Source organism: Capricornis sumatraensis, chromosome 16 (assembly GCF_032405125.1).
Source record: "Capricornis sumatraensis isolate serow.1 chromosome 16, serow.2, whole genome shotgun sequence".
Taxonomy (NCBI): domain Eukaryota; kingdom Metazoa; phylum Chordata; class Mammalia; order Artiodactyla; family Bovidae; genus Capricornis; species Capricornis sumatraensis.
The window spans coordinates 50271641-50292632 of record NC_091084.1 but is presented as its reverse complement, the minus strand read 5'-3'; the positions used below and the strand labels follow the sequence as shown (position 1 = coordinate 50292632).

The following is a 20992-nucleotide window of genomic DNA, read 5'->3' as shown; positions in this document are numbered from 1 at the left end:
GGTCTTCTACATGGCAGCCAGAATTTTCTCTGTCTGAGCCACCAGGGAAGCACAATTTTCAACTGGGCACAAATAAAATTTTCCACTTCTTAGATTACTTTTTTCATTGACACAACTTTATGAGTCCTGATAATACTCTTCTAGGGCAGAGTTTCCTAAAGAAAAGAAAAAGGGTGAAATCCCTCAGTCATGTCTGACTCTTTGTGACCACATAGACTGTCGCCTACCAGGTTCCTCTGTCATGGGATTTTCCAGGCAAGAGTAATGGGAGTGGGTTGCATTTCCTTTTCCAAGGGATCTTCGAAACCCAAGGATTGAACCTGAGTCTCCTGCATCATAGGCAGAGCCTTTACCCTCTGATCCACCAGGGAAGCCCCGGGTTTGCTAACCTTGGTGCATGTAGTTCAGATCAATTTTTTGTTTTGGGGTAATTTTTAGCATTGTAGAATATTTAGCAACATTCCTCTTTCCTAAACATTGGATGTCTGGAGAAGGAAATGGCAACCCACTCCAGTGTTCTTGCCTGGAGAATCCCAGGGACGGGGGAGCCTCATGGGCTGCCGTCTATGGGGTCTCACAGAGTCGGACACGACTGAAGCAACTTAGCAACAGCAGCAGCAGCAAACATTGGATGTCAGTATTTCTTTCTTGTTTTGGCAATGAAAAGTATATTCAGGTATCACCAGATATCTCCTGGATGTGAAAGGAATAGCACATCACCTCAGCTGCTAAACATTGTTGTATAGTTTTATACAGCAGGAATAAAAAACAATAACAGTTTTTAATGTATAAAAATTGATAGTTTTATGACTTAATCCAAATGTGCAGAATAAATTGCTTATAAAAGGGAATCATTTTTCAATAGAAATTAACCAGATAAAAGAGATGGAGAAGGGCACTCCAAGATAGTTTGTACAAAAATCACAGAAGCCTGTGAGATATGGTGAGGCTGTATATCAATAAACATTTATCACATATAAATCAGTTCATAAGCAGAAATGATGGTTAATATAAAGAATTGAATATTGCATGTGAAGTTAGTATTTTAAACCATTTGATTTTTCCTTTTGGGGTTGAAGAATAGGTTTCTGTGGAAGGTAAAAAAAAATATCGTCTGCTGGGAAGTTAATTAATGGCTTGAAAAACGTGGCAGCTAAGTGTAAAGAGATCTAGTCACAAACACGCTTGTGACAGTGCATAAGTATATCGTAAAGTAATGTGGTACAGCAAAAGAATAATAAGAATGGAAAATATGCAAAACTCATTGTCTTATGTAGCAGAAATTAGAGGAAATGAGGTTAAGAGTGTGTGGTTTGAGATTTACAGCAATGAATGACAAAAGACAAGCTGAAAGACACTCTGTGTGTTTAGAAAGGGAGTAAAGATATCTTAAACTCTTGAAATTCATAAGCCTGGGTAAATATACCTTGGTCATCTTATAGCATAAAATCTGAATTATTAGTATTCCTTACAACCCCAAGTTTAAATCAACCTAAATCCCAGGATCTAAAAGATTTAAGGAATCCAGGACTCTAATCCCATACTCTTCTACAATCTCAGGAATATTTCCTCTTGAAAGTCTCCACTGATCTCATTCATCCACTGATTTCTGTCTCAAGTACTCCAGTGAATACAGAGGACTCTTTTTTTGTTTTCTGAAATAGCTTATCATGTTTTAGGAAAGCTCCAGATGACAAATAGGTATTCTTTAAAATGAACCTTAAATTGCCTCTTTTTAAAAATTTTAAAGTCTCAAATATATACATACTCTAGTGATACACATTAGCCATGGGTCGTGGCTATCAATTGTCAAGGATCTGAAGCCACTCAACAGAATTTAAATCCTGGATGGTCCTACTTAGCTTTGCCTGCCCTGTACTCAGTTATGAAATTTTACATTGTCTCATTTTCTTTATTATAAAGAAATAACATGGATAGAAACAAATTATGATGTGATTTATTACATGATATAATCCATCTAAATATTTGGAAGGAATCATAAGGTGTATTGATCTGTCAATAAATGCCAGCTCTTAATCAATGCACATTTATCTTTTTTTCACAAATATTAAATGAGTGCTTTATGTGAAAGAGTTATTAAATTGAGATATTAAATGAGCCCTTTGTGTGAAAGAAGCATTTCTACAGAATTACTCGATGGGTACCTTTTTTCCTGCATCTTTTCCAGTCTGAGCATGTGTAATTTCCTAATCTTTAAAAAGAATAGGCTTTCCATTCTTCTATCAACACAGATATTCTCCAAAAATCTTTCTTTTTTCAAACTTGCTTTACAACTTGTCACCAAGTGTAGCGTTAACTGATTCAAAAATGCTGTGAAAAGCATGAGACACATCTGCCTGGTGATTGAACACTCAACTACTACAAGACTGTATCGCTTTTTTTTTTTTTTTCATCCTGGAATTATATTGGATCACATGGCATACACATTCTTTTTGAAACCAACCCTCCAGTTTCCCATAATCAGTGCAGAATCTCTATCCCCAGTGACTTACCAGGGATCATCTGTGATAATACACAGAGAAGCCATAGAGGAGAAAATGTTCTGACGTTTCAGATAGTGAAGGGTGAATGTTTTATACTTATAGGATGCACCTGGGGACAGGTTTTCACAAATCTCTAGTGTGTGTTAAATTTCACTGGGGACAAGGATGCAAAAGAAAGCACACTATCATTCAGAACATACAAGATTTTTTCTCCAATATTTGGTTTAGCATCTAAAAATAATTCTCAAACTTTGGTTTCATTTTAGGACTGGGAACCAAAATAAGCCTCTTTTTAAAAATTCCTAAGGGAAGAGTGCTGAAGACCAGACAAAACAAATCAGTGATACTCATTTACAAAACTAATGGGACAATAATGGTAAATAAAAACAGCTTGAGATATTCAGACTAGTCAGCATAGACATACTGACAGAGAAATAAATAATATGTTTTTAATCTAATTCTATATTTCTTATTTAAGGTCACTGACTTATTTAGGGTCCTAACAGGTGCTGACTTTGGAACATTCACCTCAGAGCCTCAGTTACAATTTCTGAGCTTCTTCCATGCAAGAGCTGATTACACAAATCTTTCCAGTATCCAAATTATCTCTCTCCAAGTTGTTCGAGTCATATTCAGAATTATTATGAAAGGGTTGTATGTATTTTCACAAATTGATATCAACTTCACAAACTGAAACTGTTATTTATGACAGGTATTTGCTAGGTTGAAAGAAGACTTTGTGCCTTCCAATAGGATTTTAAGCTTTAATATTATGAAAGGAATTATCTTTGATTCATTGAAGAGTACAAGAGAGAGGCTAACAACCCTGGATCACCTGGCTAAAAACCCTGGATTACCTGATGACTTCTTGAAGTCACACTGGTTTTGTCCTGTGTCACTGGGTCAGGCCCAATTCAGTAGTCTTGCTCCTTTTGAATTAAGACTCTCTGACCACATCCTCATATTAAACTGCCATAAACTTATCATCCTCCTAGAGAAAGCAATGGTATAGGATCGAGGGCAGTTACATGAAGGAACCCAGCTCAGCAAGGGTCAGGGTGTGTGTACATCTTTGCATCTGGACACTCAGTGATTCATATCAGCAGATTGAAATCAGCCATAGCTGAGGATTTGTACCAGAAAAAAATAAAACACAAAACCAGTGCACATCATCAAATAAAAAGAAGTAAGTTTAAATGAAATCTGGGAAATATAAATGTAAAGGGTCTAGACATGCTTATACTTTTTGCGGAATTTTCTGAATAAAGATGGACATCCTTATGCTTCCTGGTGCAAGAGTAGATTCAGGTACCTCATGCAATAGAATATCATTCAAGTATGAAAGTAAATGTAATTCTTATTTCTGCTACAACTCAAATGAATCTTGAAAACATTATTCTAAGTCAAAGAAACCAGACTCAAAGGCCAAATATTGTTTCATTTCATTTACATAAGATGTCCAGAGATGAGAAATCACAGACACAGAATGTTAATTAATGTGTGCCATGAAATGGGGTTGGAGAATGGGGAGTGGCTGCTAAGGGGCATGGAATATCTTTATTAAATGTACTGGAATTTGATAGTAGTGATGATTGCACAGGTTTTTGGATATGTCAAAAACCAGAGATTAATACTCTCTAAAGAATGTGCTATATGGTATGAAAATTATATCTCAATAAATAAAAAAAAACTTAGCATGGTATATGCAGACCATACAAGAAAAAAAATATTAGATATATGCTTTTAAATTTAGGATATATCAAATAAATGTGGTGACGCGATTTTGTGACCGACAACTCAGCTTAACTCAGGTGTAATTGTTAAATATTCATTCTGCGGAGAAAGTTTATATGGGAATTCTGGCTTTTTATTCAATTTTCTATAAACCATAAACTCTATAAAAAGTAAAGGAAATTAATCGAAACTGATTTAATAGTAGAAAAAAATTATCATTCCATAAATAGAAAAACATTAAATGATTAAGTTATTTCAGTTTGGAAAAACTCTTCCTCCATATGTCTTCATTAGGAAACCATTTAAATTATTCTATTGTGAGAATAAATGTTCATTATTATGAAAAGTTTGGTAGAATTTTTGTGCATTTGTTTTCTAAATCCTTCATGCAATATACATTTATTCATATTTAAAATTTAATATGTATGTGTAAGTCAGGAGTATACAAATAGATTACACATGTGACCTATATGGAAAAAGAAGTTACACACAGAAGAAATGAAGAGGTGCTGTGATGCATGCTATGAGCACTAAAAATAAGGAAAATGGCTAAATTTCTTAGAGGAAACATTTAACTAAATTCTAAATGTAGGATAGAAGTCAGCTAGGCAAAAAATACATGTTTGCATATAAAATATCAGGAATAGGATACAGATGCATCGAGTACTTTATGTTGAAAGTATAACAGTGTTTAAATGAAAACTGCCAGCAAATGAAAGATGAAAAACCTAGTATTTTATTTTTCACAATATCATATGTAAGACTAAAAAAAAAGAATAGATAGTGACTAATGGAGAGAAGATAAATTATTTGAGGATACTTTAGAGATAAATACTAAGATCAGATGATTGGTTAGGTGTGCAATGTGGAATTGCGGCCAACATCAAAGGTAAATGATGTTTCTGGATTGGTTAACTGAGTGAATAATGGCAGCCATTTCTAAATTGAGATATTTAAAGAACAGTTCTTGATACAAACACATCTTACATTGATGTACAGAATTTGTCGAGTATTGTAAGAAGCTTCCTTATACAATTTACCCAGATTTATATATTTTTTTATGTTTTGCTCAATTTTGCTTTACCACTGAACAATTCAATAGATATATGGATAGATATATGATAGTTAGATAATTTTTATGAAGTGCTTATGAAGAAGGAAAGTTATGACCAACCTAGATAGCATATTCAAAAACAGAGACATTACTTTGCCAACAAAGGTCCGTCTAGTCAAGGCTATGGTTTTTCCAGTAGTCATATATGGATGTGAGAGTTGGACTGTCCCTTGGACTGCAAGGAGATCCAACAAGTCCATTCTGAAGATCAGCCCTGGGTGTTATTTGGAAGGACTGATGCTAAAGCTGAAACTCCAGTACTTTGGACACCTCATGTGAAGAGGTGACTCATTGGAAAAGACTCTGACGCTGAGAGGGATTGGGGGCAGGAGGGGAAGGGGACGACGGAGGATGAGGTGGCTGGATGGCATCACCAACTCGATGGACATGAGTTCTAGTGAACTCCAGGAGTTGGTGATGGACAGGGAGGCCTGGCGTGCTGCACTTCATGGGGTCGCAAAGAGTCGGACACGACTGAGCGACTGAACTGAACTGAACTGATGAGTAAATTCGAGACATAGTGTTCCTTTTCTCCTAAATATTTAAGTATGCTTCCTTAGGAAAAGATCATCTACTGCCTAACTGTAGTATTATAGACAGTATCAGGACACTTAGTACTGAAGTAATATTACAACCTAAGTATTAGCCCATATCCAAGGTTAAAAATAGTCCAAAGACCTATATGTATATTTTTCTTGCCCAAAATTCAATTCAGGATTATATAATGCATTTTATATTCATGTCTACTTAGACTTCTTCAATCTATAGCAATTCCTCAGACTTTTTGCCTTTGTCCTTTGTTTTGTTTCATTTTTTAGGATTCACTTACTTTGTATTTTAAACTTTATATTAAAATCTAATATAAGTATAGGAATTATACATTGTACAGCTTAAGTGATTTTTTGCAAAGGAGACATAAATGTGTAACAACCCAACTGAGGTTTATAACATTATTTGCACCAAGAAGCTCCTTCCTGAATTGGTCATTACATCACCATTTCTGCAAGGAAAGGAAAGGACCTATGTTCACTATTTACTCTTTTATGTTTCTTAATTTCTTTACCCAGATACAGTACAGGAATCTATGTCACATAGCTGCCATGCCAGATTATGAAAACTGACATAACAGCAAATTAAAAACAATAAAAATTAAATAGAAAACTAAATAATTTCAATCACATAGATTTTTGTAGTTTTGTTTTGTTTAGAAATTTTGTTACCACGCACAAAGAAAAAAGCTCGGTTGCATTATTCATAGCAAATTTTATGAACGAAATATTTTTACCATATGCTTAAGAATGTGCTCAGTCATTGCACCATAGACAAGTAGATTGAGAAATGGAGGGAACACCAAGTAAATGCTAGAAATGAGGATGTGAATGTAAGGTGAGATGTGAGAACCAAACCTGTGTCAAAAAAGGAGAAGGCAGGGAGGTAGAGTTGAATACTTTCAACCTTGCCTCCTTCTGGGTAAAAAGAAAAAGCTGTGATAAATATACACAGGACAATGTAATGAATGTAAGGCCAAACGTTGCACAGTGAACTCAGTTCATTCACTCAGGCATGTCTGACTCTTCACAACCCCATAAACTGCAGCATGCCAGGCTACCCTGTCCATCACCAGCTCCTGGAGTTTACCCAAACTCATGTCCATTGAGTCGGTGATGCCATCCAACAATCTCATCCTCTGTCATACCCTTCTCCTCCTGCCTTCAATCTTTCCCAACATCAGGGTCTTTTCAAATGTGTCTGCTCTTCGCATCAGGTGGCCACAGTATTGGAGTTTCAGCTTTAACATCAGTCCTTCCAATGAACACTCAGGACTGATTTCCTTTAGGATGGACTGGTTGGATCTCATTGCCATCAAAGGGACTCTCAAGAGTCTTCTCCAACACCACAGTTCAAAAGCATTAATTCTTTGGTGCTGAGCTTTCTTTAGAGTCCAACTCTCACATCCATACATGATCACAGGAAAAACCATAGCCTTAACTAGATGGACCTTTATTGGTAAAGTAATGTCTCTGCTTTTGAATATGCTATCTAGGTTGGTCATAACTTTCCCTCCAAGGAGTAAGTGTCTTTTAATTTCATGGCTGAAATCACCACCTGCAGTGATTTTGGAGGCCAAAAAAAGTAAAGTTTGACACTGTTTCCACTGTTTCCCCATCTATTTGCCATAAAGTGATGGGACCAGTTGCCATGATCTTCATTTTCTGAATGTTGAGCTTTAAGCCAACTTTTTTCACTCTCCTCTTTCACTTTCATCAAGAGGCATTTTAGTTCCTCTTCACTTTCTGTCATAAGGGTGATGTCATCTGCATATCTGAGGTTTTTGATATTTCTCCCAGCAACCTTGATTCCAGCTTGTGCTTCCTCCAGCCCAGCATTTCTCATGAGGTACACTGCATATAAGTTAAATAAACAGGGTGACAATATACAGCCTTGACATAATTCTTTTCCTATTTGGAACCAGTCTGTTGGTCCATGTCCAGTTCTAATTGTTGCTTCCTGACCTGCATACAGATTTCTCAAGAGGCAGGTCAAGTGGTCTGATATTCCTATCCCTTTCTGAATTTTCCACAGTTTATTGTGATCCACAAAATCAAAGGCTTTGGAATGGTCAATGAAGCAGAAATAGATGTTTATCTGGAACTCTCTTGCAACAGTGAAAGCCACAAACAAACCATAGATTCTGTTGACCCAGACATCTCCTGCAATCAGTTTCACAATGGACATATGCTCACATTAGGTGTGGTAGATGACTCTTGTATAATAAAATTGTAACTAGAACTTTATCAATATTAGGCACCAGAATCTTTTCAGGTGGTGCTAGTGGCAAAGAACCCGCCTGCCAATATAGGAGATGTAAGAGAAGCAGGCTCAATTCCATGGTTGGGAAGATCCCCTGGAGGAGGAAATGGCAACCCACTTCAGTACTCTTGCCTGGAGAATCCCATGGACAGAGGAGCCTAGCAGGCTACAGTCCATAGGGTCTCAGAGATGGACACAATTGAAGCAACATAGCATACATGCAGACACAAGAATGGTAGCCCTGAGTGGTACCACAGCCTTAATTTGGGGTAACCAAAGGGGGGGTGAAGATGGCAATATGTCTCAGTGGATGGCGATTTAGTGGTCCAGGGCCATGGCAAGCAGGGTGTCCACCTCTATGCACTGTAATGTGTGAATAAGTCACTTTTCAGGCAATCAGGAATCAAAATAAATCTGTTACATGAAACCAGGAGATTCCAAGCATCTTGAGCACAATGCTGGTACGAAGGGCAATATCTGTGACTCCTAGCATGCCTAGGAAAACACTTATGGCCTCATGGAATCTGTGTTCTGATTTGATAATGATAAACAGCAGGAAATTTCTAGTCATAGGAATGAGATACATGACACAGAATGGACTCCCAATCAAACACTGCACAGACTCTAGGCCTGGGATCCCTATTAGGGTCAATACAGAAGACATGAAGACTGTGATGTTGGAAATGGACATAGTGTCCTTGGGTCCTCTGATCCAAACAAATGTTTCTCAGTTAAAGCTACTACTTCCTTTTCTACCTTTTCTTTTCACCCAAAGTCAACATATTGAGTCCTGCTGATTTGTTAGAAATCTGAGGTCATATCATCCATCTCATTTACATATCTAAAGTATGAAAGAAATATCCAAAGATATACATCACTTTTTTTTAATATAAATTTATTTATTTTAGTTGGAGGTTAATTACTTTACAATATTGTATTGGTTTTGCCATACATCAACATGAATGCACCATAAGTATACACATGTTCCCCATCCTGAACCCCACTCCCTCCTCCCTCCCCATACCATCCCTCTGGGTCGTCTCAGACCCAGCAATCCCACTGCTGAATCCCACACACTGAGGAAACCAGAATTAAAAGAGACACGTGTACCCCAATGTTCATTACAGCACTCTTTATAATAGCCAGGATATGGAAGCAACCTAGATGTCCATCAGCAGATGAATGGATAAGAAAGCTGTGGTACATTTACACAATGGAGTATTACTCAGCCATTAAAAAGAACACATTTGAATCAGTTCTAATGAGGTGGATGAAACTGGAGCCAATTATACACAGTGAAGTAGGCCAGAAAGAAAAACATCACTTTTTTTATGAAAGATATTCCATAAGTAGAAATCCACAGTTCTTGTACCACAGTAAAATCTTTTATGCAATATTTTAAAACCAGCAAAATAACTAAGGTAGAAAAAAAACTTCTGACTTGACTGTTTTAATTTCATACCTTTGGACCAAAAATAGACATTAATTTTTCTTGAAAATTTTCTTTTAATCAAAGTTTGATGAATTTATCCACATTCTACTTAATTGCTTTGCTACTGTTTTTTGTCAGTTGTCTCTAAATCAGAAAGAGTTGGACCAGCAAATACTCAGATCCTGATGAATATATGAGAGGGAAAAGTTTCCTATGAAAGAGAATAGGCCACGGGACTGGAAAAGGTCCGTTTTCATTCCAATCCCAAAGAAAGACAATGCCAAAGAATGCTCAAACTACCGCACAATTGCTCTCATCCCACATGTTAGTAAAGTAATGCTCAAAATTCTCCAAGCCAGGCTTCAGCAATACGTGAACCGTGAACTTCCTGATGTTCAAGCTGGTTTTAGAAAAGGCAGAGGAACTGGAGATCAAATTGCCAACATCTGCTGGATCATGGAAAAAGCAAGAGAATTCCAGAAAAACATCTATTTCTCCTTTATTGACTATGCCAAAGCTTTTGACTGTGTGGATCACAATCAACTGTGGAAAATTCTGAAAGAGATGGGAATACCAGACCACCTGACCTGCCTCTTGAGAAATCTGTATGCAGGTCAGGAAGCAACAGTTAGAACTGGACATGGAACAACAGACTGGTTCCAAATAGGAAAAGGAGTACATCAAGGCTGTATATTGCCACCCTGCTTATTTAACTTCTATGCAGAGTACATCATGAGAAACGCTGAACTGGAAGAAACACAAGATGGAATCAAGATTGCCGGGAGAAATTTCAAGAACCTCAGATATGCAGATGGCACCACCCTTATGGCAGAAAGTGAAGAGGAACTAAAAAGCCTCTTGATGAAAGTGAAAGAGGAGAATGAAAAAGTTGGCTTAAAGGTCAACATTCAGAAAAAGAAGATCATGGCATCCGGTCCCATCACTCCATGGACAATAGATGGGGAAACAGTGGAAACAGTGTCAGACTTTATTTTGGGGGGCTCCAAAATCACTGCAGATGGTGACTGCAGCCATGAAATTAAAAGACGCTTACTCCTTGGAAGAAAAGTTATGACCAACCTAGATAGTATATTCAAAAGCAGAGACATTACTTTGCCGACTAAGGTCCGTCTAGTCAAGGCTATGATTTTTCCAGTAGTCATGTATAGATGTGAGAGTTGGACTGTGAAGAAAGCTGAGCGTGGAAGAATTGATGCTTTTGAACTGTGGTGTTGGAGAAGACTCTTGAGAGTCCCTTGGACTGCAAGGAGATCCAATCAGTCCATTCTGAAGAAGATCAGCCCTGGGTGTTCTTTGGAAGGAATAATACTAAAGCTGAAGCTCCAGTACTTTGGCCATCTGATGCAAAGAGTTGACTCATTGGAAAAGACTCTGATGCTGGGAGGGGTTGGGGGCAGGAGGAGAAGGGGACGACAGAGGATGAGATGGCTGGATGTCATCACTGACTCGATGAACTTGAATCTGAGTGAACTCTGGGAGTTGGTGATGGACAGGGAGGCCTGGCGTGCTGCAGTTCATGGGGTGGCAAAGAGTCGGACACAACTGAGCGACTGAACTGAACTGATACATACATATATACATATATATATCCATCTATCAAACTATACTATCTGTCCCTATGTAAGACAGAATATTCTTCAGGAGAATGTGAAGGAAGAGTTTAAGAAAAGGTCATTGAAATCCATAAGGATTTATTGAATTTAGGAGTTCATTGCTACAGTTTACATTTCTAGTAAACCTATATTTTTGCCTGTAATTCTAAAAGTTTAAATCTTAACGTTTTTGCCCTTACATTAGATTAAAAAATTCTTTAATAACTTTAATGTATATTACAGATACCTAGAGGGAGCAATCTCCAAGGAAGCAAGAGAAGCATCAGGAGTCATGTATAGCAGTAAGAAGACTCATTCTTAAAGACTCAAGGATAGGAACATGTGTAAATATGTAACTTAACTGGAATAGAGTCTTGTTTTGTGGGTTTTAACAGTTCAAAGTTACCAATAGTATAAGATCTGGATAATTTAGGCTTATCAGTTCTTAATGAAATAGATAATATGGAATACTTGCATCATTCTTGTGAATCCACACATAAAGAACTAATAGAAAATGAAGAAATGCAAGGATATGTTCCTTAAAAGGAGTTAAACATAGAATAGAAATAGAAGACTGAGGATTGACATTGGGACATTAGAGATAATTGAACAGACACTACTGAGAAATTGAGGAATTTTGGATCATTTCTCAATTCACTGAGAACTAATTTTTATGAAAACCTGGGTTATGAATTGTATTATTTTTTTCTGATCAAAAGCATTACTTGTTAAATGTTATATAATTTAAATCAAATAATCCTCAAAACTATACATTGGAGAATTGTTTATAATTCTGAGAAAATAAAGTTAGCTTATTTCTTTCTTTCATAGACTCTCCAATAAAGTTGCTTTATGTCAGTAATCTCATGAAAAGCTAACCCTACAATGAATAGTCAATAAATCGGGCAGTAATGCAGGAAGCAGTTGTGGTTCATGCTGCTGAAATGCAAGTTAAAGAATAAAAAGGTAATTTTAATGTAGGATTTGAACATGATCTGACAAGTACAGAGAGAGGAATAGCAGGTGGGAACTATGTAAGTGAATACAAGGATGATGGGATGGGGTGATTATTATTGAAAAAAATGGCAATGAAAAACTATGAAGATAAATTTGGGAGTAAAGAGACTTACTCACCAACTGTTGGGAGTTGGTTCTGCTCTAACTAGATACATGAAGACTACTGTCATTTTCATATCACTATCACCCATGGCTTAGAACTCCTCAGCTTGTCTTATTCCTTTGCATCATGTGTCCTGAAATAGCTCTTCCTTTCACCTGTACCTTTGTAACTGCACATAGTCAACATCAGGAACTTTAATTATATGGTGCTGGGCCATCTGCCATGGGTGCCCGTCTCTGAGATAACCTTTTATGCTTTTCTTATCTGCAATACAGAAATCTCTCATCTTTTGCAGGTCTGTCTGAGATAATGTTTTTTTGTTTTTTGTTTTTTTCATTTATTCTCCAGTAAAACTCACAACAAGGTCTGTGTTATTCTGGGGTATAGCATCAATTTATTCAGCTTGAACTGAAACAAAAAGCTGCTAGCTACTGATTTAAAGGTTTTCTAATGGAATTGTGAAGAAGGAGGAGTTATAAACACAAAATGAGGCATTTATTACCCACTAGCTAATGACATGGGGTTTTAATCATGCCTCTTTGGGTTATCTGCACCTCTGTTCAGTTCAGTCACTCAGTCGTGTCCGACTCTTTGCAACCCCATGAATTGCAGCACGCCAGGCCTCCCTGTCCATCACAAACTCCCAGAGTTCACTCAAACTCATGTCCATCGAGTCAGTGATGACATCCAGCCATCTCATCCTCTGTCCTCCCCTTCTCCTCCTGCCCCCAATCCCTCTCAGCATCAGAGTCTTTTCCAATGAGTCAACTCTTCGCATGAGGTGGCCAAAATATTGGATTTTCAGCTTCAGCATCAGTCCTTCCAAAGAACACCCAGGACTGATCTCCTTTAGAATGGACTGGTTGGATCTCCCTGCAGTCCAAGGGACTCTCAAAAGTCTTCTCCAACACCACAGTTCAAAAGCATTAATTCTTTGGTGTTCAGCTTTCTTCACAGTCTAACTTTCACATCCATACATGACACTGGAGAAACCATAACCTTGACTAGATGGACCTTTGTTGACAAAGTAATGTCTCTGTTTTTGAATATGCTGTCTAGGTTGGTCATAACTTTCCTTCCAAGGAGTAAGTGTCTTTTAATTTCATGGCTGCAATCACCATCTGCAGTGATTTTGGAGCCCCCCAAAATAAAGTTTGACACTGTTTCCACTGTTTCCCCATCTATTTCCCATGAAGTGATGGAACCAGATGCAGTATCTCTGAAATCATTGCTACAACTTTCAGATAATTCTTTACCATTCTCTACCCCCACACCACACACAGACTAAGTACAGAGATTTATTTTTAATAGGCTGAGTTTTTTTTTTAATTAATTCATTTATTTTAATTGGAGGCTAATTACTTTACAATATGGTGGGTTTTGTCATACATTAACATGAATCAGCCATGGGTATATACATGTGTCCCACTGTCCTGAAGCCCCCTTCCACCTCCCTCTTCACCCCATCCCTCCCAGAGCACCATAGGCTGAATTTATTTTCTGTTGTTCTCATTGACAAATAAGTATAAAGTCTATTTAAATGTAAACATGTTCTATGCTAATGGATACTATTTAAATAGAATTCCTTCTATGTGACCTTTCCTTTTAATGAGGCAATTCTGATATGAATTTTGTGTTCCATTCACTATTGAAAGTGGCATATTGAACACTCCTACTATTTTTGTGTGGCTGTGTATATCTCCCTTTAGTTATATTAATGCTTGCTTCACATATTTGGGGTCTCTAGTATTTATAATGTATTTTCTTAGTGAATTCTCCCTTTTAATATTACATGATGTCTTTTCTTTTAAGTGATTTTTTTTTCCATGCTCTGCAGCTTACAATATCTTAATTTCTGTATGCATGCTTAGTTGCTCAGTCTTGTCTGACTCTTTGCTACACCATGGAATATAGCCCATGGACTAGAGACTAACCCCATGGACTTTAGATTACAGGCTCTTCTGTCCTTGGAATTTTCCAAGCAAGAATCCTGGAGCTGGGTTGCCATTTCCTTCTATGGGGATCTTCCCAACCCAGGGATCAAACCCACATCTCCTGTGTCTCCTGCATTGGCTGGGGATTCTTTACCAGTGAGCCACCTGGGAAGTGCTTAGTTCCCTGACCAGGGACCAAATCCCTGACCCAAGGCAGTGAAAGTGCTAAGTCCTATCCACTGGACCTACAGGGAACTCATGCCGACAATTTTAGCTAAAAGCTTATTTTGTCTGATAAAAGCATTCCCATACCTGCCTTTTGTTTGTCACTGTCATGAAATTTCTTCTGTGCATTTACTTTCAGCCTCTATCTGTTCATAATTCTTAAATCTATTGACTCTCTTGTAGATAGTATATAGTTAGATTTAGTGTTTATTTAGTCATATATCTTTTACATATATCTGTTTACCCATTAACAAGTTTTGTATTCCTTCTCTCACTGTTTTTTTTTTTTTCACATTTTGGTTCATGATTTATATTTACAGAGCTTTTTAAAGCCAAATACTTTATGGGTCAAGTTTATTTTTGCATTATTCAACATGATGTCATTCCAAAATTTCTTCTACCTCCATGCTTTTTTGTAGTAAAGTGTTTCCTTGGTTTATTTCTTTCTTGAACTGTGCATCAGTCCAAAATTAGAAATGAGATGTCCCTCCCTGTGTACTTGGTTCTTCTTAAAAACTCTCATGAGTCCTCAGTGTTAAAGATTGATTGAAGACAATTTAAACATGATCTCTACCGGTGCAGCATCCTGGGGGAACATGAAGGTGCATGGGCAGAGGAATAGCAAAGAGTAAAGAAAGATCTGAAGTCTTTTTTTGGAAGTCAGTTTCTCCCATGACAGGTTTGATTTTAGCTCATATTTTAAGATGATATATTAATTCATTTAGGGCATCATCATTGTTTACATTGATAATATTGGATTAAACTATCATGCTGATTTTCTGTAAGATAATATTATATGTTATCTTAAAGCCTTCAGGTTAATTGATCTTGAATACAATTGATAAAAAATAGGGAAATGTTAAATTGTTCATTATACAATGCCACTTTTATTGAAGTTTTAAGAAGTCTCAAGTATTATCCTTGTTCATACAAGTGTAAATAAGACAAAATTACTGCCCTCTACATACTTGTGGTAGATGATTTTTAAGCATTGGAATTTATTTGTCTCTATTTTTAATTCTACAACTTAAACCTTCAAATTTGGGTAAAACTCAAATTTGGGTTAAAGAATTAAAATGCCTCTTGAAGGATGTGTTCTATTTAAGTCCTATGATCATTTTGTTTCCTAAAAACATTTTATCTGTGAATAGATCTAATTTATTTTTATAAATCTTTTTTGTGCTATCTTTCTTATACCACTAATTCCATGTTTACAGAATTTAGTTTACATCCTATAGGTTTTGTGTTGTTGTCATTGGTATTATTGATTTTATATTATTTTTATATCAGTATTTCAGAAAAAAAGTAGACAAAAATAGATGTCATTAAAATTTTCAAAATATAGATTCACAAGGAGATAGCAGAAAATGACTCATGGCTAGAATTACAGCTAAGAGTTGGATTAACAGTTTGAAGATACGAATGTTTGACATAATCCTTAGAAGTTATCTGGGATCAACTGCTGTTTTCTACAATTTACTTATCTGTGCAGGTCTAAGTGTTAGTCAAGAGAAAACTCTAGGTTGTAAAGGACAGGGCAAAAACAATAATGGAAACAATTGGAAATCACAATAAAAGAGTTTCTTAGAGAAGTAAACCAAAGTTCTTAAGTATTGGATGATTCATTAAGTGTCTCCTTCCATTATGAGTATCAGAGATTTAAAATATTTTTTCAGATGTAGAAATGTGTAGAAGACCTAGCTTTTAGCATATTGATATTGCTACTTTGAACTAACCTAAATTTTCTTTACAAAGATTCCCTAATGATTAAAACGTTTGGAGCATACAAATATTGTTAGCACATGGTCACGGATTTGTTTGGTCTTCACTCCATAGACGATTGGGTTGAGAAAAGGTGGGACTAACAGGTAAAGGTTAGATAAAAGGATATGAACGTATGGTGGTATATGAGAACCAAATCTGTGTGTGAAGAAAGAGAAGAAGCCAAGGAGGTAGAATTGCAGGAAGACACAAATATGAGCGATGCAGGTATTAAAGGCTTTCAGTCTTGCCTCCTTCTGGGGCAGTTGAAAGACGGTGACAAAGATCTGAATGTAGGACAAGGTGATAAAGATTATGTCAAATCCTAAGATAGTGAAGGCAACAAATAGACCATAGATCTTGTTGATCCGTGTATCTTCAATAGCCAGCTTCACAATGGCCATGTGCTCACAGTAAGAGTGGGAGACGACTGTGGTTTGGTAGAATTTGAGACGATATTTGATTAGTACCAGGCATGGTGCACCAAGTATGGCAGCCCTTAGTGTCACCCCAACCCCAATGTGAATCAAGAGTTTTTGAGAGAAGATGCTGGCATGTCTCAAGGGATTACAGATGGCCACATAGCGATCTAGGGCCATCGCCAATAGAACACCGCATTCAATTCCCTGGAATGAGTGAAGAAGCCACATTTGTAGAAGACAGGCTTCAAAAGAAATCTCTATCAAATTAAACCAGAAGATGCCTAACATTTTGGGGAGAATACAAGTGCTAAGTGCAATGTCTGTGGCCCCCAACATAGCGAGAAAAATGTACATAGGACTATGGAGACTGTTTTCATATTTGATTATCACCAAAATTAGAGTATTCCCAACTACTGCCATAAGGTACATGACACAGAATGGAATCCCGATCCAGCATTGCACTGACTCCAGGCCAGGAATCCCGATGAGTGTTAATACAGAGGGCATGAAGACTGAGCCATTGGGTCCCAGCATGGCGATTGGGTCAGTAGAATCAAGTAGGGATATTGCTGTTTCATCTCCTATTCCCTGTTAAGTCTCGAAAAAAAAAAAATAAAATAAAATAAGGATAAATTATTTAAGTAAAACGTACTTTAGTTTGATTAGGAGGATACCGTTTTATCGGTTCCAATGGCTCCTCTCTAATTTTCCATCTCTTTTCACAATGTCTTTCAATGGTCAATTATGAGATTCTATGTTTCTGCATGGCTTTACCATTTTCAATGAGAAAAATTAAGTGGACTGGATAACTTCTTTCTAGTCCTTGACTATTGGAACAAATAAATTCCCTTTAGCTTGTGTTTGCTAATCACCCTTGGTGCTTGCTGTCTTTATGACCCACCAATTTAAATTGAGGGAGCAATTCATTTAATTCAGAGTAAATAATTTAAAGAACTAAACTGTACCTAGATTAGACATGAAGGATCTATACCAGCGGTAAGTCATTCTGCTTGATTATAATCAGAAAATAAGTTTAATGAGAATATTTTTCATTTTGACACTCACTGTTTTTTCTAGGTTAGTCTCTTCATGACTGGATCCCTCTACAATAGACTCAGACTGCTTTAAATCTAATTTTTCAAATTTTCAGTATTTTCCCAAAGAAAAGCTCTACATCTTTACCTTCCATTTCTTAAACTCTGATAAGATAAATCCATTATTTTTATTTTATTTTTGATTTTTAAAAAACTTTTTATTTTGTATTGGGATATAGCCAATTAACAAACAATGTTGTGACAGTCTCAGGTGAACAGTGAAGGGACTCAGCCATACATATACATGTATCCATTCTCCCCCAAACTCCCCTCCCATCCAGGCTGCCACATAACGTTGAACAGAATTCCATCCACAAAACATTGAACAGAGTTCCATGTGCTATACAGTAAGTCCTTGTTGGTTATCAATTATAAAATAATAGTCTGTATGCAATGTTCCCAAACTCCCTAACTGTCCCTTCCCTCTTCCTTTTCCCCAGCAACCCTAATCTCATTCTCAAAGTCTATGAGCCTGTTTCTGTTTTGTACATAAATTCATTTGTATAATTTCTTTTTAGATAATGGGTGTTACCCTTTGTCCTTAGCTTGAAGGATAGCTTGAAGGAAAATCTCATGTTCTTGTCCTCTCCATCATCCTTCAAGTTACCCTTTATCCTTAGCTTGAAGATCTCCCTTTAGAACTTTTCTCACTATGCCCTGTTGTGTGCACATCACTTGAATTCAATTTCAAGTACCAACCTATACCTCCTATGCTTCCCTTTCATTATCAATAAACATTAAGCCTGAATATTTAGTTTTTCTTAACTATTTGCAGTAATATACAACTCTCTATGAAATTTAATATTTCCTTTACTTCAAGCCTCGGGCATCTTATAGCCACTAAAACTACAATTTCTATACAGGTAAACTTTTTTCTTTCATATGGCTGTTTTTCATAGGAGCAGATTCATCTCTTAGTCTCTGCCCTTCAGTGATTACTTCACCCATAACACTGTATGCTTCCAGGGCCTCCTGTGAGTGGCTTTGTCTTATCATTTTCCAAAGTCTTCAGGGTTTTTCTTGCCTGCTAGTGAAAGTTGCTCAGTCGTATCCGACTCTGTGTGATCCCATGGACCATACAGCCCATGGAATTTTCCAGGCCAGAATACTGGAGTAGATAGCCATTCCCTTCTCCTGGGGATCTTACCAACCCAGGGATCAAACCCAGGTCTCCATTAATTGCAGGAGGATTATTTACCAGCTGAGCCACAAGGAAAGCCCAAGAATGCTGGAGTGGGTAGTCTATCCCTTCTCCAACAGATCTTCCCACCAGTTTCCTAATATTTCTTCCTGAATGGCATATAATATATGTTCGTATGTGTGTGTCTTTAACTCCAGTAAAAGTAAAATATGAACTTGCTAATTATAAATATTTCCTTTGATTAATTGTACAGCTTATTTTTGGAACCATTAAGACAACATATAAAGCATAAAGAGAAGGAGAAATCCTAAAACAACAGATTTGGAACAAGAAAAATCTCACGTTCTTGTCCTTTCTGTTATCCTTCAAGTTTTCTCCCTGATAGATTATCTCTGAGACAAAAAATGATATCTATGACCTATCTCAGGTCAATTGCAAGAGCATTTATTGCTTTAATTCTTTTTTTTTCTTAAAATTTATTCATCTACTGTCAAGGTTTTCCTTATGGAGACCTACATTCAGGATCTCTCCATTGGGCAAATACACAATATACCAGAATAGATGCTTTGCAAATTAGAATGTAACACTACTACACACATTTGAGAAGTTTATTTCCTAGTGATTTTATTCAATACATGTTAATTAAATGTCCACTATGATCCAAGTATTATTTGCAGAAAATGGGGAACAAATATCAACTTATTTATTGTAGGCATATGAAGTAACTATATTGTGCAGGGTGCTTGGAATTCAAAAAGTGATGTCCAAAAAGTGATGACCATTTATTGAATATGTTTTGTATTGTTCTTTTTTTAAGGTTTTTAACTTTTAAATTGCTTTATTTTCCTTGGATTAAGATACTCGCATCATTTTGTTGTTAAGTCGCCAAGTCACATCCGAATATTGGAGTGGGTTGCCATTTCCTTCTCCAGGGGATCTTCTTGACCAAGGGATCAAACCCACATCTCCTGCATGAGCAGGTGGATTCTTTATCACTGAGCCACCAGAGAAGCCATTGATAGCATTACCTTATTTTTTAGTGAAAACCGAGACGTTTTACTATTAAAAATAATACTTTGATCTAAATTCTATGGACTATTGACCCAGAAAAAATAAAAAGGTAGTTTGTGTCCTCCAAGATTTTACAGATCTAATTTAGTAAATGTTTTGAGATAGACATCAGAGTGTAACTAAATCATGATGGGATGGGTTTTTAAAGAAAATACACTAAATATTTCAATCAGTTTGTTCTTCCTCAGAATCTGAAAGAAAATATCTCCTATTTTAACTTCTTAACTCACCACAAAACACATACAATATAGTAAATGTTTATCAGATGCTACATGTCTGACATAGAGCCCCACTTGCAATATCATTCCTCCACATACACTCCAAAAATCTCTGTGATTTTTCTCAAAAAAAAAAAAAATGTGTGCTATTCTCTTTATCTGGAATGTTACTTTGAGAGATTTAACTTGGTTATATAAGGAATATTTGTTCAACAGAATCTGAATACCATGGAAGTCAAAGCTCTACAGAAGTAAATATTGTGAATAATTAGAGAAAGTTGAGCAACAACAGAAGACTCCAGTAAACAAACAAGCAGATATATAAAATAGACAAGAGTGTCTTCTGTCTGAAAGAGTATATCTCTTATGAAGAAAGTACTAAAATAGTTTCCTTTACAGGTGATAGTTTTACGTTTCTAATGTGAAATGAAATTCATATTATATACATAAGACAAAAAATTTAAACATGAAAACATACCCTCTGTCCCTTTGCCTTCCTTCTTCCCTACTATGCATTGTTTATATAAAGTATGCATTGACAAAACTGCCCCCATCTGCAGACATACCTTCTCCCCTATAAAGAGCAATACTCTCCTGGAACCAGTAAGACAACTCCTTAAAACTCTTTGATCTTCCAAGGGCTCAGAATAACCCACCACTTTGTACTTGCAAATCTGGATCATGTAAACTGTCAAAAATACATCTTTTAAAGTACAGTTGTCTGTCTCAAAAAATTTATATAACTGTGCTTTCAGTTCTAATAGGGGGAACAGTTCTGAGAGCTTTTTAAGATGCTAT

General features: G+C 36.5%; 1 protein-coding gene and 1 pseudogene across 1 annotated transcript; both read right to left on the bottom strand.

The window, feature by feature from the left end:
* Nucleotides 1–5090: 5090 nt before the first annotated feature.
* On the bottom strand, nt 5091–8854 carry LOC138092167 (olfactory receptor 52A1-like; annotated as a pseudogene).
* Nucleotides 8855–16247: 7393 nt separating this feature from the next.
* LOC138092710 (olfactory receptor 52A5-like) lies at nt 16248–17204 on the bottom strand. Its single transcript, XM_068988778.1, has one exon. The coding sequence runs from the start codon at nt 17202–17204 to the stop codon at nt 16248–16250; it is 957 nt and encodes a 318-aa protein (XP_068844879.1).
* Nucleotides 17205–20992: the final 3788 nt, after the last annotated feature.